This window comes from Pelobates fuscus, chromosome 2 (genome assembly GCF_036172605.1).
Source record: "Pelobates fuscus isolate aPelFus1 chromosome 2, aPelFus1.pri, whole genome shotgun sequence".
NCBI classification, from domain to species: Eukaryota; Metazoa; Chordata; class Amphibia; order Anura; family Pelobatidae; genus Pelobates; species Pelobates fuscus.
The window spans coordinates 283,866,428-283,887,802 of NC_086318.1; the positions used below are offsets into that span (position 1 = coordinate 283,866,428).

General features: G+C 43.9%; 1 protein-coding gene across 6 annotated transcripts in view; it reads right to left on the minus strand.

The window, feature by feature from the left end:
• Window positions 1-21,375, minus strand: part of ARID1B (AT-rich interaction domain 1B) — a 458,656-nt gene that overhangs the window by 168,074 nt on the left and 269,207 nt on the right. For all 6 annotated transcript variants that reach the window (XM_063443418.1, XM_063443420.1, XM_063443417.1 and 3 more), the window contains one exon: window positions 12,358-12,604. In XM_063443418.1, the coding sequence (XP_063299488.1) occupies window positions 12,358-12,604 (247 nt within the window). The remainder of the gene's footprint in view (window positions 1-12,357; window positions 12,605-21,375) is intronic.

The following is a 21,375-nucleotide window of genomic DNA, read 5'->3' on the forward strand; positions in this document are numbered from 1 at the left end:
CTGAGATCTCTCAAACCTTGAAACACTACTTTGAGGAAAACGGGACCGACGAAACATCTCCGGTATCCGTATGGGAAGCACATAAAAGTGTCCTACGTGGCACCCTTATCAGTATCGCGACCCGCAAAAGAAAAGAAACAACACAAGCGATGTCTGCCCTCTACGGCACCATCTCACGCCTCGAGCTTCAACACAAACGCTCTCAACTAGTCGAAACCTATACTGAACTCACAGAAGCCCGACGCAACCTAACAACCCTCCTCACACAACGACACCTACGTTCGCTCCAGAGATCGAAAAACTTCTTTTACACGCACGCGAACAAAGGAGGAAAATATCTAGCACGGCTACTGCGGGGAGAAACAACACGCACACAGGTACGCAAGATTCGCCTGGCCTCGGGAGCCACCTCACAATTCCCCGAGGACATAGCACGGGAGTTTCGGGACTACTACGCCTCGCTATATAACCTACACCGACCCCATGACACATCACATCGACGAGCCCTGGAACAACAAGAGCAGACATACCTACAGGACAACATCCGAACGAGGATAAATCCAGATGCGGCACTCATGCTTGACGAGCTAATTACGACCGACGACCTAGCCGCGGCACTCAAAGGTACGAAATCGGGAAAGGCCCCGGGACCGGACGGATTCTCCACAGGCTATTACAAACACTTCGCCCCACTATTATTACCATGGCTAACTAAAGCTATTAACAGGATAGCAGATGGGGCACAGTTCGGCATGGAATCCTTAACGGCTACTATCACGGTAATACTCAAACCTGGGAAGGATCCAGAACAATGCAGCAGCTATCGCCCGATCTCCCTGCTGAACGTCGATACGAAGCTCCTCACAAAGGTCCTAGCTACCAGACTACAAAGGGTCCTACCGCACGTTATCCATGTTGACCAGACAGGATTTATTCCGGGCCGAGAGGCACGGGACAGTACATTACGCCTGTTTTCCATACAACACCACGCACGGAAATACCGGGAACCTCTGCTATTACTCTCCACAGATGCGGAGAAAGCGTTTGATCGGGTAGACTGGTCATATATGTTCCGAACTCTCCGACATATGGGCGTTGGACAGCGGACCATGACATGGATCGCGGCCTTATACAGCTCCCCAAGGGCGTCAGTACGGGTCAACGGCGCACTAACTACCACCTTTAGTATCGCGAACGGCACTAGACAGGGCTGCCCCTTGTCGCCTCTCCTATTCGCCCTCTCCCTGGAGCCACTCCTACAAGCGATCCGAAATCATCCGGACATACATGGATACTCGTGGCACAACACGGAACACAAAGTGGCCGCATATGCGGATGACCTCCTGTTTTTTGTCTCCCAACCACGAATCTCGCTACCTAGCATACTCTCCGAAATAGATAGATTCGGCCGGATTTCTGGATTCAAGTTGAACCTAGCAAAATGCGAGGCACTCAACATAACCACCCAGCAGGCGGAATACGAGGCCTTGGGCCCCCTATTCCCCTTCCGCTGGTGTACAAAGGCGATGAAATACTTGGGAGTGTGGATCCCCTCGGATCCACGAGACATCTACACTCTTAATTTCACGCCGCTCCTGGAAAAGATTGAACTGGACCTGAACAGATGGGCACACTCGCACATAACCTGGCACGGCCGCGTAGCGGTCCTCAAAATGAACATTCTCCCGAGGGTCCTCTACTTATTCCAAACCTCACCCATAGCCTTACCACCGACATTCTTCTCGAGACTTAAAACAGCGGTCATCCGCTACATATGGAGGGGGGAAAGACCTAGACTGCGCTACGACCTATTGTGCCTACCCAGACACAGAGGGGGTCTGGCGCTACCGGACTTCAAAAAATACCATCAAGCAGCAACACTACAGCGTATTCTCGAATGGCACGTGACAACCTCGGACAAACAATGGGTGGACCTGGACAGGGAGGGCGACACAGCAAAACTGAAGGCATCGGTATGGCAGAGACGGGCGACGAGGGGCAGCAGGAGACAAGACGAGGGCCCAGTGGCAAACACACTCATCACGTGGGAGACCCTTAGGGAGACTCACGGGATCTCCCCGACACCGAGCCCCCTGATACCAATCGCCCACAACCCCAACATAGGAGGGGGACTACCCACAGAAGCCTGGAGGTTCCTGGGGGACGAGGACTACATCCCGATACGGAGGGTCACTCAAGACGGCATCATTAAGACACTGGATACACTGTTAGAAGACCGACAAAGAACTCCGATGGTCACTCTCCGGTATATTCAACTTAAACACTACTTAGCCTCCCTACCTCATAAGGACAAACTACAAAGGGAACTGACACACTATGAGAAACTCTGTACCCGAGGCACACCACTTGAGAGGACCATCTCGAATCTCTATCAGTACCTGCTGACCGAGCCCACAACAAACGCTAATACCTTCCAACGACGATGGGAATGGGCCATGAACAGGACCTTCACCCAGACACAATGGGAGACAGCCCTGATATGGCAACATAAGAGCTCCTCTAGCTCTCGCTATCAGGAAGTAAACTACAAACTGATATCCATGTGGTATAGAACACCGGCGCTACTACATAGGATCTTCCCTGCCACGCCACCGACGTGCTGGAGATGTCTGGACGACGACGGGACCCTCCTGCACATCTGGTGGGACTGTAGACTTATCGCACCATTCTGGGAACAAATTAAATCGGATATTCGCCTGACCATTGGAGAGGACACCGAATGGTCGGCGGAGCTGGCCCTACTGCACATATCCACGCTATCAATCTCGGCCTACAAGAGGTCAGTTCTACGCCATCTTTTGAACGCGGCCAAGTCACTCATCCCGGCACACTGGAGGACAACAGACGCCCCCACCAGGGACGAGTGGATCCACAGAGTCGACGACATCAGAGCAGCAGAAACACTTCAAGCGGAACTGACGGGCAGAGTAGCGAAATGCGCAGCTGTCTGGGCACCATGGCTCGCCTTCCGAACGCGACTGTAGGGGGGACCTGCCAAGGGAGGCCTGGACCTGGAAGGTGACGCGGCTCCCGAATACCACCAACCATACACTCATACGACCTACAGCAACCATAACCATCTGACGCGGACGCTACCACACTCCACAGACCACCCGCATCCCCCTGACAAGAAATACCCACAAACACGGCTAACTAAAACTCTTAGAGACCATACCCACATGCACGGGACCACCCAACAGACACACACCCATAGCCTGCACACACTTGTAATGTATAACAACAACACGACCATGAATAAACTCGGGACGGAAAAGCCGAACCCTCATACTCTCTTAGCCCATGCGGGACGGACGGGGAGACACGACACTGACCTAACGATACGCGACCCCTACACCCGACCAAATGCACGACGCCTAACACATTGACTCAGCACTTACAGACAGTAAATCCACGATAGGCAGGACAGCGGAGAACACCTGAGACCGAATCAGACATGACACACACCATGACCCTTGGAGCTACTCGAAACCCACTGATGCTCACCTACGGGACTCCCACAACTACGCACTCCCTGACTACCTACATAGAACCCCCACCGGATCACATAAGACCAGACCTGACCCGACTCACACACCTCCATCATCACACACCTTTCCCCACGATACCACTAGCATGCTCTAACCGAGAAGTACGCACTCAGACAATACAAGACCCGCTACGTAAACCATATATCCACTACACGAGCCAGCCGGGATCTAGGAGCTTAAACGAAGAGAAGGGACCCTCTCTGACCGGCTTCCCCCACGACACATCGGGGCAGCCACGACACACCCGTAGAAATCATGAGTAGGAACACGTGTAACTGTTAGGGACCCTATTCGCTACTAGGTTCCCCCGCTAACCCTACTTTGCTCTTGTACACTCCTTAACTGTACAGTACCACTCCCTTTCATCACACTCAACAATCTCGTACCCATTCGGGTTACACCACACTCTGACACACCACACTACCCCACACTCTCACACAGCCCATTACAACACACATGAACACAAGGCCCAGTTGCCTATAGATCTACCCACCCAGACCTAGCCCGCAGCTGATTGATCCTGGGAACTAACATAACTAACAAGAGCTACGATGATGCACTTCCTGAGAGGGAACGAGGCATCACCTGACACTGGCGCTCTATTGCTACATGAGCCTGCAACAGTAAATGTTAATATTTTATGATATGTAATGTATAATATTCAATTCTTACTATGTTAATCCTGCTCTGTATACTTACGTTTTCTCTGCGGGCCTGCGTGCCCAAATTTATCTACTGATATACATAACTATTTTCCTCAATAAAATATGATTAATAAAAAAAAAAAAAAAAAACACTGTTTGCAGCTTATAGCGGAGGCCTGATATTCCACAGGTTAACTCCACTATAGATCCCAGTGAGGCTCAGGAACAAGTAGTAAAAACACCATGAAGCAGTAATTCAAGCAAATAAAGTAATCCACGAATATCCCCATACAGATCCCAATGACTGGACTACACACAGCATCAGGAGCAGAACTGACTTTTAATCCACACAGTCTCCTTATAAAGCATTCTCCCATGCAAGGGAGGGATTCACATTAATCAGGACAGTATCCAATAGTGTAACCGTTACCTCCCACACATCTCCTCCCCTCAGTATGACACTTAATGCCATTATACATACTGTAGTTTTCCCTGAGTTCTGAATGTACCCCAAAACAAGTAGTTACAATAATCCTGGGGGTACCCCCTGGTAGCCCGGATCTGGGTGACTAACATATCCAAAAATCACCCAGATCGGATAAGGGTTCGGGAGTTAGGTGGAGGGTGTAATCTGAGCGACCGCACACGAGGTGGTATCCGAAAAGAGTTCCATAGGTTTTGGCCCTGCATCCGGTCTTCGTTCAGGAGGTAAAATACACATCAAATACTTCCATGCACGATTAATCTTGGATTTGTATGAATCCCCTTGTTCGGTACTTGGAAACTACCAAACGGGACACTGATTAGCCTTCCCGTTCGGGAGTTACGGAGCCATGGAGGTCTCAGCGGTGTTCGGGTAAACGAGTGTCCGTTTTGAGTTCCAGACACTCGACGACCAAACACCGCTGAGATTTTCGTGCGTAAGATGGACGCCGCCACGTGTTCGTATACCGAACGGCGGCCACTCAGATACAGCACCAAAGTACTGATTAACCCGTGGTTAGAGAAGTGTGAACGATTAATAAGGTACACACTTCTCTCTGGGGTGGTCTATAGGTTCGGTAGTTTACATGGAGTACGGAAACTACCGAACAATCATATGAATCCCACATACATTTTAACCATAGAAACAGAAATAACACACAAATTGCAATAATATTACAGTCTTTTAGAACAGCCCTGGTACCATCTGCTACACTGCTCCCCCTTGCTCACAAGCCGGCATACACAGTCTAATCCAACACGGATCGGCTTGGGGATGTCCGGGCAGGCTCACGGATAATTTTTCCAGGTCAGTTTGTCTCGACAACCCGTCAGCGTTTCCATTCTGTTTCCCCGGGCGGTATTGAATGTTAAAGTCAAATGGCTGCAGTGCCAAACTCCAGCGCAGCAGCCTGGCATTGTCCCCAGCCACCCGGTTCAGCCATACTAACGGGTTGTGATCCGTGAGCAATGAAAAGGGCTGTCCATACAAATACGGCTGCAACTTCTTTAGGGCCCACACCACAGCCAGGCATTCCTTTCGATGGCGGCGTAGCTTACTTCTCTAGGTAACAGCTTGCGACTGATGTAAGCCACGGGATGTTCTCCGCCATCGGCTCCGACTTGGCTTAGTACTGCCCCCAATCCAAACATGGAGGCGTCTGTGTGAACAAGAAAACGTTTAGTTGGATTGGGAGCTGCCAAGACAGGAGCATTGCTAAGTGCACTTTTCAGATGTTGGAATGCCTGCTCACACTCCGGGGTCCAGGTTACTTGGCGGGGCAGGTTCTTACGGGTCAGGTCAGTAAGGGGTTTTGCTATGGCGCTATAATTGTGAACAAATTTCCTATAGTATCCCGCTGTCCCTAGAAATGCACCTGAGTCTTAGTCCTAGGAGTGGGCCATTGGGCTACGGCCTCTACCTTCGCTGGTTCTGGCTTTTGCTTCCCACAGCCCACTCGATGTCCCAGGTATTGTACCTCGGCCATTCCTATACTACATTTGGCCGGTTTTAACGTCAGACCGGCCTCCCTAATCCTGTCTAGAACTGCTCCTATATGGGCCAAGTGCTCCTGCCAGGTATTGCTAAAAATGGCAATATCATCTAGGTATGCACAGGTGTAGTCCTGGAACCCATTTAGGAGTCCTCTGGAAGGTAGCCGGAGCGTTTTTCATCCCAAACGGCATGACTTTAAAGTGGTACAGGCCGAATGGGGTGACAAAGGCTGACTTAGGGATGGCGTCCGGAGCCAAGGGAATTTGCCAATACCCCTTACACAGATCAATAGTAGTGAGGTATTGGCCTCTGGCCATCCGGTCTAGCAGTTCATCTAAACTAGACATCGGATATGCGTTGGATATAGTCTTTTCGTTCAATCTCCGGTAGTCCACGCAGAAGCGGGACGTACCGTCTCGCTTGGGTATGAGGACTACCGGAGAAGCCCAGGGGCTGAGGGCTCAATCACCCCCAGTTGGAGCATCTCATCGATCTCCTTGCGCATATTCTCCCGTACCGCTTCAGGGATGCGGTATGGGGTGTGGCGCATGGGGAGTTGCCCTGGGGTTTCCACCCAGTGAGTAGCCAGAGGAGTGTATCCAGGCACATTAGATAATGTATCTTGCTTCTCTCGCAACAGCTGCTGTACCTCGGCACGCTCCTGTGGGCTCAGCCGGTCTCCCAGTACAACCTCTCCTAAATCCCCAGACAGCCTACCGTCTCCCAGCAGATCAGGGAGGGGAAGGCTGTCAAACTCGTCGGAGTTGGGTGCACAAATTGCTGTCACCTCCTCTGAGCGTTCCTGGTAGGGCTTCAGCATGTTCACATGGAGCATGCGTCGCCCTCCAGTCCCTGCGCAGGAACCAATTATATAAGTGGTGTCACATCTCTGTTCCACGACTTTATAAGGGCCTTGCCAGGCGGCCTGTAGCTTATGTCGGACAGGTTTTAAAATTAAAACTTTCTGCCCCACCTGGAAGCTACAGTCCATGGCGCCCCGATCAAACCAGGTGCATTGGCGCGTCTGAGCCGCCTGAAGGTTTTCCCTTGCTGTCCTAGTTAGGGCTTCCAGTCGGTCTGGTCTCCCTCCCAATGCTCTCTAATGAGATCTAGGGGCCCTCTTACCCTCCTCCCAAATAACAGCTCAAATGGGGAAAACCCGGCTGATTCCTGAGGCACCTCCCGGTAAGCAAAGAGGAGGTAAGGCAGGAATCGCTCCCAGTCCCTGTGGGTCTCAGCGAAGGTTCGGAGCATTTGTTTCAATGTGCCATTGAACCTTTCACAGAGCCCATTGGTCTGGGCATGGTATGGGGCACTAATGATGGGTTTAACATTACACAGACTCCAGAGTTGCTGAGTGACTTCTGCGGTAAACTGAGTACCCTGATCCGAGATGATCTCCCTGGGTAACCCCATCCGGGAGAAAATCTGCATCAGGGCCTCGGCCACGGTTTCGGCGTGTATATTTGTCAGGGCCACCGCCGGATAGCGGAATATCGTGCGCTATCCGCAGCAATTCGGCTCGGTACCTCTGTGGTACCACTAACCGTCTTAACACAATCGAGTCTGACCCAGCTACTTGCTTGTCTGACTCCCTGTATAACAGCTGTCCATCCCATACAAACCTTTCCCCCTCCGCCCCAGGGTGGTCAGAGGTGACTTTATATCTATATACTTGTATGGTAGGATCAGTGATCACCTCTGCCGCAAATTTGTTGGGGGGGGCCAGGGTACACAGTCTAGGGAAGGGGAAGGCTCTCTTATCTGAACCTCCGGCAGTGTGTTGTAGTCCTGGGTGCGGGCCTGTTGCCTGGTGACCACTGGATGTGCTTCCTCAGTGGTTGTGGTTTGGGGCCCAAAAGCAGACGTGAGCTTTCCCAAATCGTTTCCCAGTACCACCTCTGCGGGTAACTGTGGCATCAACCCCACCTCCACATTTCCTGACCCCGCTCCCCAATGCAAATGGACGTTCGCAGTATTCAGCCGGTAGATGGCTCCCCCAGCAACCCTGACTGCTATAGTCCTGTTGGTTTTGGCCTTCTCAGCGACCAAGTGGCTTTTTACCACGGTTATGGTGGCTCCTGAGTCTCGGAGCCCTTGCACTGCTTTTCCTTCCAGATATACAGTTTGCCTGTGGTGTTGGCGATTATCGGCATGTGCTTGTAGCGGGTTGGCTTTGTGCAGTACCTCCCACTGTTCTATGGTAGTGACAGGAACTGCATAGCCATAGGCGGCGGGTGTCTCCTCTTGGTAGTGATGTGCAGCTGCTCTCGGTGGTGGTGGTGGTGGTGGTCCTGGTCGGATCCAGGAGGATCGGTCTCTATATTGCGGGCATTCTCTTTTGTAATGTCCCCACTTCTGGCAGTGATAACAGGGCCCTGAGCTAGGTGGCTAAAACGCGGTTGTACAGCAGGTGGTGGTGGTGGTAGCGGTAGCTGTCGTGGTAGTATTGTGGGGTAGTTTGTCCCCCCCAAAGGATTTTACTGTGGCTTTTTCGTATGAATCCCCTTGTTCGGTACTTTGAAACTACCGAACGGGAGACTGATTAGCCTTCCTGTTCGGGAGTAACGGAGCCATGGAGGTCTCAGCGGTGTTCGGGTAATCAAGTGTCCGATTTGAGTTCCAGACACTCGACGACCAAACACTGCTGAGATTTTCGTGCGTAAGAAGGCCACCGCCACGTGTTCGTATACCGAACGGCGGCCACCCAGATACAGCACTAAAGTACCGATTAACCTGCGGTTAGAGAAGTGTGAACGATTAATAAGGTACACACTTCTCTCTGGGGTGGTCTATTGGTTCGGTAGTTTACATTCGTATGGAGTACGGATGGACACTACCGAACAATCATACGAATCCCACATACATTTTAACCATAGAAACAGAAATAACACACGAATTGCAATAATATTACAGTCTTTTAGGACAGCCCTGGTACCATCTGCTACACAGCTTTTTCCAAGTTTGCAACAAGCGAGGGAGAAAATCCTTCTCGATCCAAGAATGACAGTCAGATCTCTGTTACCCCACATATTAAAAATTATATCCCTGAATAGAATTGCAATGTACTAATGAACCAAGGGTATTTAATACTACAGCACAACCCCTTCTTTTTCCAAACATTCCAGATCCTACTGCTTAATTATTTTTCTAATGTGCTCGTAATGATACACACACACACACACACACAATGATCTTACCATTCAATTTTTTTTACCCTTAATTTTCCCCCACAATTCTCGGATCTAATCTCTCTCAAAAACTTCAACCTTACACAAATACTATCTTATAAAAGAGAACGATCAACTTATGTAATAAGCAGTTTGACAAAATTCAGGTTTGAGCCTTTCATGATTAGAATATATATATATATATATATATATATATATATATATATATATATTTCTATATCAAATCCTTAAAATATTAATAGGAAACATATAGTGTTAGATCATCCTGGTGCTTGCATCACTGGAAAGTCCCATCACTGTCCCCATGACCACTAGGCCCTTTCTGTTGTGGTCTCACACTTGCGAAAGTGTAGACCTTAGAACAATGTAGATAGGTAATCTGAGATCTATAGGGAAGATGTTTCAGCTATTAGACAAACTGCTTAATTTCCCGATACTAGCACTTCACCTTATTGGTTAAAGGGCAATTCTAAGAACTATATGCACTATAACAACACTCCTGATTACCAGTCTCACCTCTACGGCACTGATAATGCAGACATTTCTCCTTCACACTAGCTTTCTAGATGGCAGCCCAACCTTAGATAGCAATAACAGGTTGCGATCGACGGACTATGCAAGAATACTTGCAGCCAGTCACTGCTGTCTAAGGTTGTATCTGTATGGTTGATAATGAGTCGTGTTTTGGGTGTTGGAAGAGAGCTCTGTATTTTATTTTTGTTTTATCAGAAAACTTAAAGAATTTTGACAGAAAACATGGATATGATCCCCCATGGCTCATAGCACCCTGCCCACTACCTTTAAATACAGTGGTTATGGTCCTTAGGATGTCATTTTAAAGTAGCTTCATGGTAAGAGACCTTTTAGATTCCCCTTTTTATAAAGAGCAGTTATAAAATGTAAGCTGTTGTGGCGGAACCAACCTCGCCACTGTGCACTGGAGAAGCCTGGTTGCTCGCCTGCTCCCTTTAGACTATGGCCCGGCAGTTAAAACCTTTTATTTTCCCTGCTGAAAGGCTTATTTGTGCCTTTCTGCCGGGGTGTTCGGTAGATTCAATCTACCGAACAAAGTACTGATTGATGGACCACCTGGGAACTGGAGTGTGCCGTCATTTGACTGCCCAGAAGCTGCGGTTAACCAGCATCACCCCAGATAGCCATGCCATGGAGCCTATTCGTTTAACGAAAGACTATGGGAAAGACTTGGCTCCATGGAGATTGAACTGTATGTATGTGATCTGAGCGCCATTCGGTAGTAATGTGCGCTCAGATCTAAGCTATCTGGGGATATATAGAATGTGTGAGTTTTATGTGATAAAAGCAACCATGTGTAATTTTACTTTTTACTAACATGTGGGTAATGGAGTTTTGCCTCTGTCCTTGGAGATAATTGGATTACTTCCCAATTATCTCCAGGTCAGAGAGGAGGGGTCGTGATGCATTGTGGGATTGTTGAAATGTGTAAGTCTGTGATTGGTTCTTTTACCCTTTGTGTCCCAGTCTCCCATCTGGTCCACTAGGGGAGTGTCCACCAGGTGGGAGACCTGCATAAAAGCCGGGCAGTTAGCCCCAGTAAAAAAAGATTCTGCTTGACCCTCAAAACGAAGTGTCGTCTCGTTCTTGGGGGGAATTGGATTGTATGCTGACTGCCAGGAGTGTAAGCTGTTTGTATGCTTTTCCTGTTCGGCTGTTTCCTGTATTTGTGTGTTTCCTGTTCGGGAGTTGGTGAATTCATTTGTTTGCAGTTCGGGAGATTGGTGCTTACAGTAGCTGTCGGTGCATCTGGAAAGGGGAATATCGTCTAAACGGTTTTTAACCTCTGGTGAGCAAATCGGTCCGTTACAGCTGTGATTTTAAGTTTAATGTGTGTCATTTATTTATTATTGTTATAATATATTGTTCATTAAAGGCTACAGTCTGTAAAGTTCTTATAAATGAAGACAACCACTGATATATATGTCACCATAAATAAAACCGCTTGCAAACTTTTTCAAGCCTCACCAGAGGCAAGATATTATGAAAATGTATATTTCATAGGATGATTGATCATCATGCGAAATGTAGTTCTCAACCTGGCCATAACTGGTTTATTAGAACTTAAACTAGTTAAACTCTGTGAGGCTAGCCATTAACTAGTTTTACTGTGTTAAAGTATGATTTCCAAGCCCCCCCCCCCCCCCCCCCAGACAAACCATTGGTCTGCTTTTAGAAAATACTTTTTAAAATGCGTTCGATAAACCATTGAAAATAATGTATTCTATGCCCACATTAGTAATACAGTCAGTTTGTATTCAACACTTTAGACAGATATGTGCCAGTGAGATATTTATTGTGCACAATGTAAATGCCTCATGTGTGTCTGAGAGAAGCACAACCCCATTATCTTCATGTAAATGCATCAATTTGCAGAAAAGCAGGAGGTGCAAATGCAGAAATCCAATACAACAATATAATTTCACACCACAACATATCTTGTAATATCTTCTCCATGTCAGCTGTAAAATGATGTAGTCATATATATTTACAGAGTTTTTGTCAGTCTACTGAATTACAATTATTTAAAAATATATACAGCAAATGGTGGTGACAGGGGACACAAATTTGGACTGTCCAGTCAGATTTGGGAATGTCAGCAAGTATGGCCCTCTTTGGACATAATCAAACCTTAAAGAGATGGACTACAGTAGCAACACACCATAGAGTGTTAGAACACTCCATTCAGTAAGGAGCAACGTGCAAAAAGCCCCCAAAACTGGATAAAATAAGATGGGAAAATGTTGTGTAATTTGACAATTTTCAATGTTGGCTTAAATGTGCAGTGGATGGTCCAAATTCAGCATAAACTAAATTTTCCTTGAGTCCATGGCACAGAGTAGGTGTAATTTTGTGTGGACTGTTTTTTTTTTTTTTTTTAACATATTACAACCCTTAATTTCACAAAGCACAATTTAATTTACAGGACACACATTACTCACCAGGGATGCTTGCAGGTGATATTGGACCTGATCGTGATTGGTTGCTCCCAACTGGGGAACCCACGGGGGATGGTGATGGACCCCCACCTTGGATGCTGGGGAGATGTGGTGAGGCATGAGGTGAAAAGGGTGACTGAGCAGGATTACTCTGCTCCCCCTGGCTGCTTGTAGAACCCGAGGCACTCACAGCAGAGCTAAGGGTTGCTTCTGTCCCAGTTGGCAAGTCATCAATGGAGCCAGATAAGTCCTGCAAGGGAGGGCAAGATATTTGGAATTAAAAATGAGACATTCAGTATTAATCTCTAATGGACACAGAATGAGTCATAAACCATGATAAATGTCTGATCATGGTGTTTAAGAGAATGTCTCATTTCATAAACACAAAAAAACAAAACAAAAAAAAAACCACATTAACCTATACTTATGAGAGTTTTGAGAATGAGTCAGTCAGCTCATTGAGCAGTATAATGTAAGTGAAGTTGGTGAGGTACGGTACCCAACTGATTGTGATCTATGCACAGTAGGACTGATTAAAGATTAAAATAAGGCTCTGGTTATTTGTATAAACTTTGCCACACATCAGTGGTAAGACGCAGAGGGACTGACAATATTTAGTTACAGAAGAGGTACAACAGCTGTACAGAATAAGTTAGCATACATTAATAATCAAGTAATAGGAAACTGTAAAGCCTGTGTGATATGTAGATATCTGCTCATGTTCTACAAACTATGCACATTAACCCTTTAAGGACACATGACGTGTGACATGTCATGATTCCCTTTTATTCCAGAAGTTTGGTCCTTAAGGGGTTAATAATACCGCCAAGATTCAACATTTTCAACACAGTGATGAGAATCTGTGACTTCAAATACTGTCATACTTCTGACTTTGTGATACATTGAGAATTAAACACAATTTTGGAGTAACAAATCCCTGGAGAAGCACAAACTAAGCAAGAAAAAGAAATAACATTATATATAGAATAAAACACAAACACATTTTATATGATACGGGCAACATAAAAAAAAGAATAGAAATGTATGTGTATATGTTACTGTGTTATTGTGTGTGTGCATGAGCAGTTTGTGGTATTATTTTTATTTTTCATGATTTTTATTAAGATTTCCAGTTTAGTACACAGTAAAACAATTATTGACCATGCTGGTTCACAGTTTTAAAATATCTTAGCATGTCTAGCATCTCTTAGAGGGGTAGGCAACCATTGCCACTCCAGATGTTGTGGACTGCATATCCCATAATGCTCTTGCAGTCATATGGGTGGCAAAGCATCAAGGGACGTGTAGTCCCCAACTTCTGGAGTGGAGATGGTTGCCTACTTCTTCTCATACATTAATCAACTTAGTTATGAGGGGGAGGGCGCGATACGTCAGAAAGCTGAGTAGTCACATGAAATCTGGGCTCCCGTCTTACTTGCCGATTTCCTACGATTACTCGCCAAACTCAAGACAAACTACAAACTGGGGTACACTACCTAAATTAAGGGGGACCTGGAGACATGCCTGATACCTTACCCAAGCGTATTGGAGATCGGGAGCCCAAGGTGGCTAGACGCGGCATACGGGTGGCGGAGATGGAGAGAGACGGCCGCTCTCCTCGTCCCTACATCGGAGACGCAGACCCACCAACACCCTGCTCCTCCCCCCCCCCCCCCGGACCAGTTGGGGTTATCCCGGTCCACCCGTGAGCAGGTTCTGCATATGCAAAGACCCCACAGATGAGCTCTGCAAGCAGCGGGACGAAGCGGAGCCTTGTAAAATGGCCGTCGCCACATGTGCTCGAACTGCAGAGAAACCTGACCTCATGGCCAAGCTAGATGACCTCTTCACTATATATATTTCAATTCTATGTGCATATTTATTTAATATAATTACATAATTAAGTAATTTTATTAATTGCAATTTGGGGGACCTGCCTGACAACCCAGGGAGTCAAAGTCAATTATGTTTGAGGTCAAAGTTAGAAAAAGTTTGTATTTTTTTAATCATATTTTATCATTTGTTTTATAGTAAATTATATGATATCATGAAAATAATTGTATCATTAGAAAGACAATTTAATGGCGAGAAAAACTGTATTTAAAGGGACTCTCCAGGCAGAGTCTTTTACTCACCTCGTTCCAGCGCCGGGAGCCTCGTGAAGCCGCACCCCCTATTTAGTCAAAATGACGAAATAGGCTGGCACGAGCAGGGAGCAATCAGACGCTTCCATTTGGAAGCGTCATGGCTCCCTTGTGTGCATGCGCATCTTCGCCACACATGCGCACATACTTCAGAGGGCGGCATTCATAAAAACAGCCCTGGTGCCAAACGGTAAGAAAATTGAAAAGCAATCTGGTCACTAAGGGGAAAAGTTCAATTTATACATCAGGCGATAAAAACATCTAAATCAAGCTAAAGGGACACTATAGTCACCAGAACAACTACAGCTTATTGAGTAGAATAATTCCCTTCAGGCTTTTTGCAGTAAACACTGTCTTCAGAGAAAACGCAGTGTTTACATTACAGCCTAGTGATACCTCCACTGGCCACTCCTCAGATGGCTACTAGAGGTGCTTCCTAGAGCAGTATGCAGCACTGCTATTCACTGTCTCCACCATCTACATGGAGTTACTGAACTTTCCTCAGATGCATTGATTCAATGCATCTCTATGAGGAGATGCTGATTAGCCAGTACTGTGTTTTGCTTGTGCTGCCTCTGCCCTTGATCTGCCTCATTGACAAGCTCAGCCAATCCAATGTGAACGCATTGTGATAGACCTTTGATCAGCACTTCTGATGTCAGCCAAGCAGGGAGATCAGGGGCAGAGCCAGCAGCAGCAGACTGCAATAAAGCTAAAATTTCGATATATTTAGAGGAGTACGGAGGGGCTAGATTGTGTTTTTTACACTATAGGGTCAGGGATACAGGTTTGTGTTCCTGACCCTACAGTGGTCCTTTAAGGTCTGATTGTTAATGTAACCATTTCTTGTCAGTAACAGCCAGGGGAGGTGTGGCTAGGGATGCATAAACGGAAACTAAAGCGATTTACTTCCTAAATGCAGATAATTGAGCAGTGACACTGCAGGGTCTTAATCTATACACAAAAACTGCTTTATTAAGCAAATAGGTTTTGATGCTTTTAGCGTCCCTTTAATTTGCTAGGAGTCAATTAAATAAACACATACAAATTATGTGTTGCTGGGCGTCTTAAAGGAACTAAAAAATAAAAAATAAAACACCAGTATATACAAGTATGTTCAGTTCTGTATGTCACTCATTTGAAAGAAGATGAGTTTTAAAAATCACAGGTAGTAATAGAGTTGAAAAAAAAACAAAAAAACAAACAAAAAAAACAATAACAAACTTGTGTTCTATAATGTTACAGCTCACTTTAATTCTGGTGGCTTTATAAACCCTTGCTCTGCTAATCCCCTGGGGATGTGTGCTGGATAAAGCTTATACATTCCCTCAAGTTCCTGCCTTCTAGGGATTTTCTCTAACAAACCTTATGTAACTCATTCATAAAAGCAAAGAAGATCACGCGAAGCCACAGTGTGTAAATGCCTAAAATATATTAAGGGAGTATGAGAAAAAGGGGGGGGGAGGAATGGGTGAGGGCGTTCAGCAGGCAGGCTCTGGTTTCCACAGCATGGCTTGACCTGGGGTAACCTTTAAAATGTGATTATTCACAGAGGGATTTCCTTGAAGGAATTTTGCAATGGTGAAAACAATCTCCACCACATCACCTGACATTGCAGCATAAATAAAAGATGACTCGCCAAAAAAAAAAAAAAAAAAAAGGAAAGGAAAGGAAAGATCCTATTACTTCCAAGCAATAACCGAACACATTACAAGTACCCAGAAGTACATTCATAGAATGCTTACAATCCTGCTGTTGGCAAAGCTCTGAAAATGACAACTCAGACAAGCTGCTGTGGAAAATTATCACTGTTTTTTCTGGCTTTGTACATTTTGCCTCCACAAATTGACAGCCTTTCCCCCAAAAACATTTCCAGTACTTACCTGATGCCATTAATTTCAGCAAATGGCAAAGGATGTAAGAGAATTTATAAATCTCAGGCCTACTTTGTCTGTTACAGGGGTGCAATGATGGCTTCCCTACGGGCTCAAGTGTTTGATTGTGACAGTTTTTTAAATACCATGTTAAAATGATCAGTATTGCCCCTAACTCCATGCAATGTGCTGAACCTGGAATCAGTGTATCCTTCCATTATATTACACCACCATAAAAACAGAGGATGCTGAAAATTCACTGATGTGATTCCATACAAACATATTAAGTTTTGAAGCAACAGCTGTTCAAATTTGTAAAAATTACACTGGATCAAGATATGGATACATAAAAAAATAAGCATGTAAAATACAACAGAGAATAATACCAGACGTTTTCTAACACGCACATCACTTGTGTTTCATTGCATTAAATGATTAAAGATACATCTTAGAACTGTGGTGTGTATATACAGGATTTATTCAATAAAACCCAAGTATGCAATATCTTCAGAACCCTATGCAACTCAAGTCAAAGGATTTGTAAAAGTAATCTTTGTGCTACTTCAACTTTCTCAAACATAGCAAAACACACTTAACTTTACAATAATCAAAAAAGGATACAAGTTTAAAGGTGCACTAAAGGGTCAGGAACACAAACATGTATTCATCACCCTATAGGGTTAAAACCACCATCTAGCCCCCCTGGTCCTCTCATGCCTCCCTAAATATAGTAAAATCTTACTTGTATTCAAGTCTGCAGCTGCTTACTTGTCCATGTTTCCTTTAGACCTGCCTGCTGACATCATTAGAAGTGGTAGCCTGAACCAATCACAATGCTTCCCCATAGGATTGGCTGAGACTGGCAAAGAGGCAGAGCCAGCACAATTCAAACACAGCCCTGGCAATCAGCATCTCCTCATAGAGATGAATCGAATGAATGAATGAATCTCTATAAGGAAAGTTCAGTGTCTGCATGCAGAGGGAGGATACACTGAATGTTTGGATGCATTTTAGGCAGTCAGGACCCAGGAAGGATCCCTAACAGCCATCTAAGGAGTGGCCAGTGAAGTGATCACAAGACTGTAATGTAAACACTGCATTTTCTCTGAAAAGACAGTGTACACAGCAAAAAGCCTGAAGGTAATGATTCGACTCACCAGAACAAATTCAATAAGCTGTAGTTGTTCTGGTGACTTTAGTGTCCCTTTAATTACAAGGGTAATTTGAGCAAAACATACCATCTCATGTGTCAACTCAAGGGATATCGTGGATTTGTAAGTAAGGCCATACTTTTTTTTGTAACCAAACAGACTTATTCATTCAAGGACTAACACACAGGATCTTGGCAGATAAACATTCATGGACAAACAGTGGAAGTTCTGCCATGGTATGGTTTAAAACTCACTAAGCACATACAATCGCTCTAAAATGACGGTGCTAAATAAATAGAGTTTCCAGTATCCACTAACCCGGCTTTTTTTGTTTTTTAAATACACTTGTCAACACCTTTGGTCATGAGGTCAAGCATAGTGCTGTAGTGTAGTGTATTCATCTAGCAAAAATATATATATATATTTTTACATACAGCATGAGTCAATGTTTATGGTATTATCCTCAACAGCTTGCTGATCTTATCATCATAAAAAAAAATGCTAGGAGAGCATCGATGAAGTTGCTGTAAGATGATCTCATGCTGTGGAAGACTTGTTTGATGTAACCCGAAAAGGCTTCAGGCTCACCTTTTGTCTGCTATTCACAATAACTTGCTAAAACAGCTTAGCTTTATCTTTATACCTACAACTATAACAACAATTTGCAATGTGCATGCCTTCAAACTGGTAAATATTTATTGCTATCCATTTTTAGAGCTTCATAGGATAGTAGCATATGGTATGGAGAAAATATCCTATAGGAGCAATCAAAATACCGGTATTTCATCAGCCAATCATTCACATAAGTCATCGTGTACAGCTCATGTTAAATTATTATGTTACAGTCAAGACATAATATGACACAGTCTAATATCCACTACAATATTTGCGTATGTAAATTTTATAGTTATTGAGTTGGCATTAACGCGTACAGACAGTGATTTGGAATCCTAATGACATATGTTCTTTGCCATTCTAAACATCTAGCTTAGTTAACTAAGACACTCTGTGACTAATACCACTCGGGAGAACAATTTAGTCAGCAGGGCTCCAGCTCATTCCTCTTTTTACAAGTACAATCAGATATATGATGTCTGCTCACAACGGCAGCAATAGGAATTCATATAAGCCAAGGCATCTTCAAGCAAACCTTGTCACCATTTTTCCAATACAGAATATGAAATGGACCAACTGTAAGAAATAAAATAAACACTAACCTTGATCAAATCACTAAACAAATACCTACACAGACCTTTGGACTCAGTTTTACAGACACAGCAAATCAATCACCCCGAGTTACAAGAAAGCAACCGTATGCACCTTACATTACATCTGCATTTATGAATACATTGATAAATTATACCTGCAGAAAATGTTTTCGGCATAAACTAACACCATCATCAATTTATGAAGTTTATGCAGTGGTCTTCTAAAATACGTAACAGTAACCATTTTAAATATCCATAGTAACTGTATTTGTTTCAATGGTGAAGGATACAATTAATAATGCATAAAAGCTACTGTATTTACAATACACATATATTACTATTAATAACAAAAAACAAAAAATCATGTTTTTTTTATATACATGGTACATGGTAAAAAAAACAAACAAAAACAAACCCAGCCACAATGAATTTGAAGCAACGGACAGTTTTATTGACCTTTAGCAAATGGAGACTATAACCTTTGCATAAAAGGAGAATAAACCATATTTTCTAAATTGATGTAGAATGAGTTCCAACTTGCACCAAGAGTTTTATTAGCATTAACTGCTTTCCCGTATGTCTGCATTTTAACCATTTATGAGCGCCGAGATGTTTAATAGAATCACATAGTCTCTGTTCTCAGAATCTTGCTCTATGTACTTGGCTCTCCTGCATGGCATTTCTGGTAAGGTTAAAAGGCCACTTAATAGATCACTGCTGGCAACACAATGAATAATGCTGACTTTCAGCTGCCGCCGCATCAGAATACAGAGTGTTTTCATGTTGTATCAGAGAATCCCATTCATATTATCCCTGACATGGCACATTTTATATAGAGGCAATGTGTTAACCCCTACGTAACCACTGGAACAGTTTTCTAGAATGAAAAATGCAACAACTGTACTGCTGGGATAAACACACAGCTAAACAGCCAAGCACTAAATTGTTAGGTACAGTTATTTAAAATGGAAAGAAGGAATGAAAGGCTCTTAAATACAAATACATTGTTTACTAAAAATTAGAACCTTTTAACTTGCAGCTACAAGGAATGCATTTCTGATTCGTACGATAATTAAAAAAAAAAAAATGAAAAAAAAAAAAAAACAGCAAGTAGTTTTGGCTCATTTTGCCATTACCACTGTGTAAATGACACTGCCGTTGTGCTAAACAGATTTGCAAACAGATGCAAAATGTTCTTCACGATCCTTAATGGTATGGGTAAAGTGACAAAATAAATGAAAAAAATATATATATTGGCAGCAGTGCAAAGAAAAAAAAAATCTAAATAGAATATGTTTAACGGCATTAGATCATTCACTGGCGGATTATAGCTGGAATCACAAAAACACTTCTATTTGGCAGTCTCCATGCACGAGTGCCCTGGGACTAATCTGGCATGAGCATTGGATTAGGTCACCGTCAGAGTCAAGAGAACAGGTCTTTTCAAATGAAGGTTGAAACTAATGATAAGCCTTGTGAAGATTAATAAACAGGCACTAATAGCCATTGCTAGTCACTGGATGGTGGTTAAAAGGAAAACACTGGGATTCTGGAAACACCTCTTATTATTGTATTTTTCTTCTTCCTGCATGCTGCTTGATGCCAGGCCTAATGAAATCATTAAATTAATGAATGATTAATCTTACCCTCTGAAATTCTTTTGAAGAGAGGTTGATTATAGTTGCATTGGTTACAATAGCAATACAGAAAAAAATAAATGATTAGGTTTAGTGTCACAAAACAATTATGTACTAATACAGCAATAACCATAAATTATTTAAAATCAAAGCATAGTATATAGAAAGGAAATAATATTTGTCACTACTTGCATACTGCATTTATATTTATAGAGAGGAAACAATCAGCATTGCTATATTAAAATATAAACACACATTGTATTCTAATAAAGTGTTAGCTACATCATACACATATGAATCACTTGCATGCTGTGAATGTCAAATCTTTAGCCAACATATAGGGTCCATAATTAACTAGGGGCTCCAAATTCTGTATATGTATTTGAATGCAGCAGTTTTAAAACAAAACAATACATTAGCAAATTTGCATCGATTTAACAGGCTATGACACGGCAGGGAAACACACTAAAAAATGGACACTGCTATGTTGCTACCAACACCACATTTCAGCAAGTCACCTAAGAAGCTTTCCAAAGGCCCCTGGGTTGCATTGTCTAGACAGCAAATGAGCTTAACGACTTTCTGCTTCCTGTGGAATTAGAAAATACCAAGCAGATGAATATCACAAGCCAGTTTGGAAAAAGCTTTTATCCACTCCCTTACACTGATATCAGGGTTACCTTTCGCAATTTACTGAGATACTTCTTTGATTTTTCAATAAAAAAATACTAGATTTTTTTTTAAAAATACTTTATTATACAGTTTAAGCATGGAAACAGGCAATAGTGCACTTCACTAGAAAGAAGAGATCCCTCTCTTTCAAACAACGGGTCACAGTTATCAGGGGCTCACAGCAGCCATAAATCACCTGATTGCCCCATATGCATAGGTAACACACTCATAATGGATAGATTGCTCCCCTCCCAAATACAGCAAGCATGAAACCCCTTATTTAAAAGTCAAAATCATCCACTTTCATATATGTGGGGTTATATTTTTATAGGATG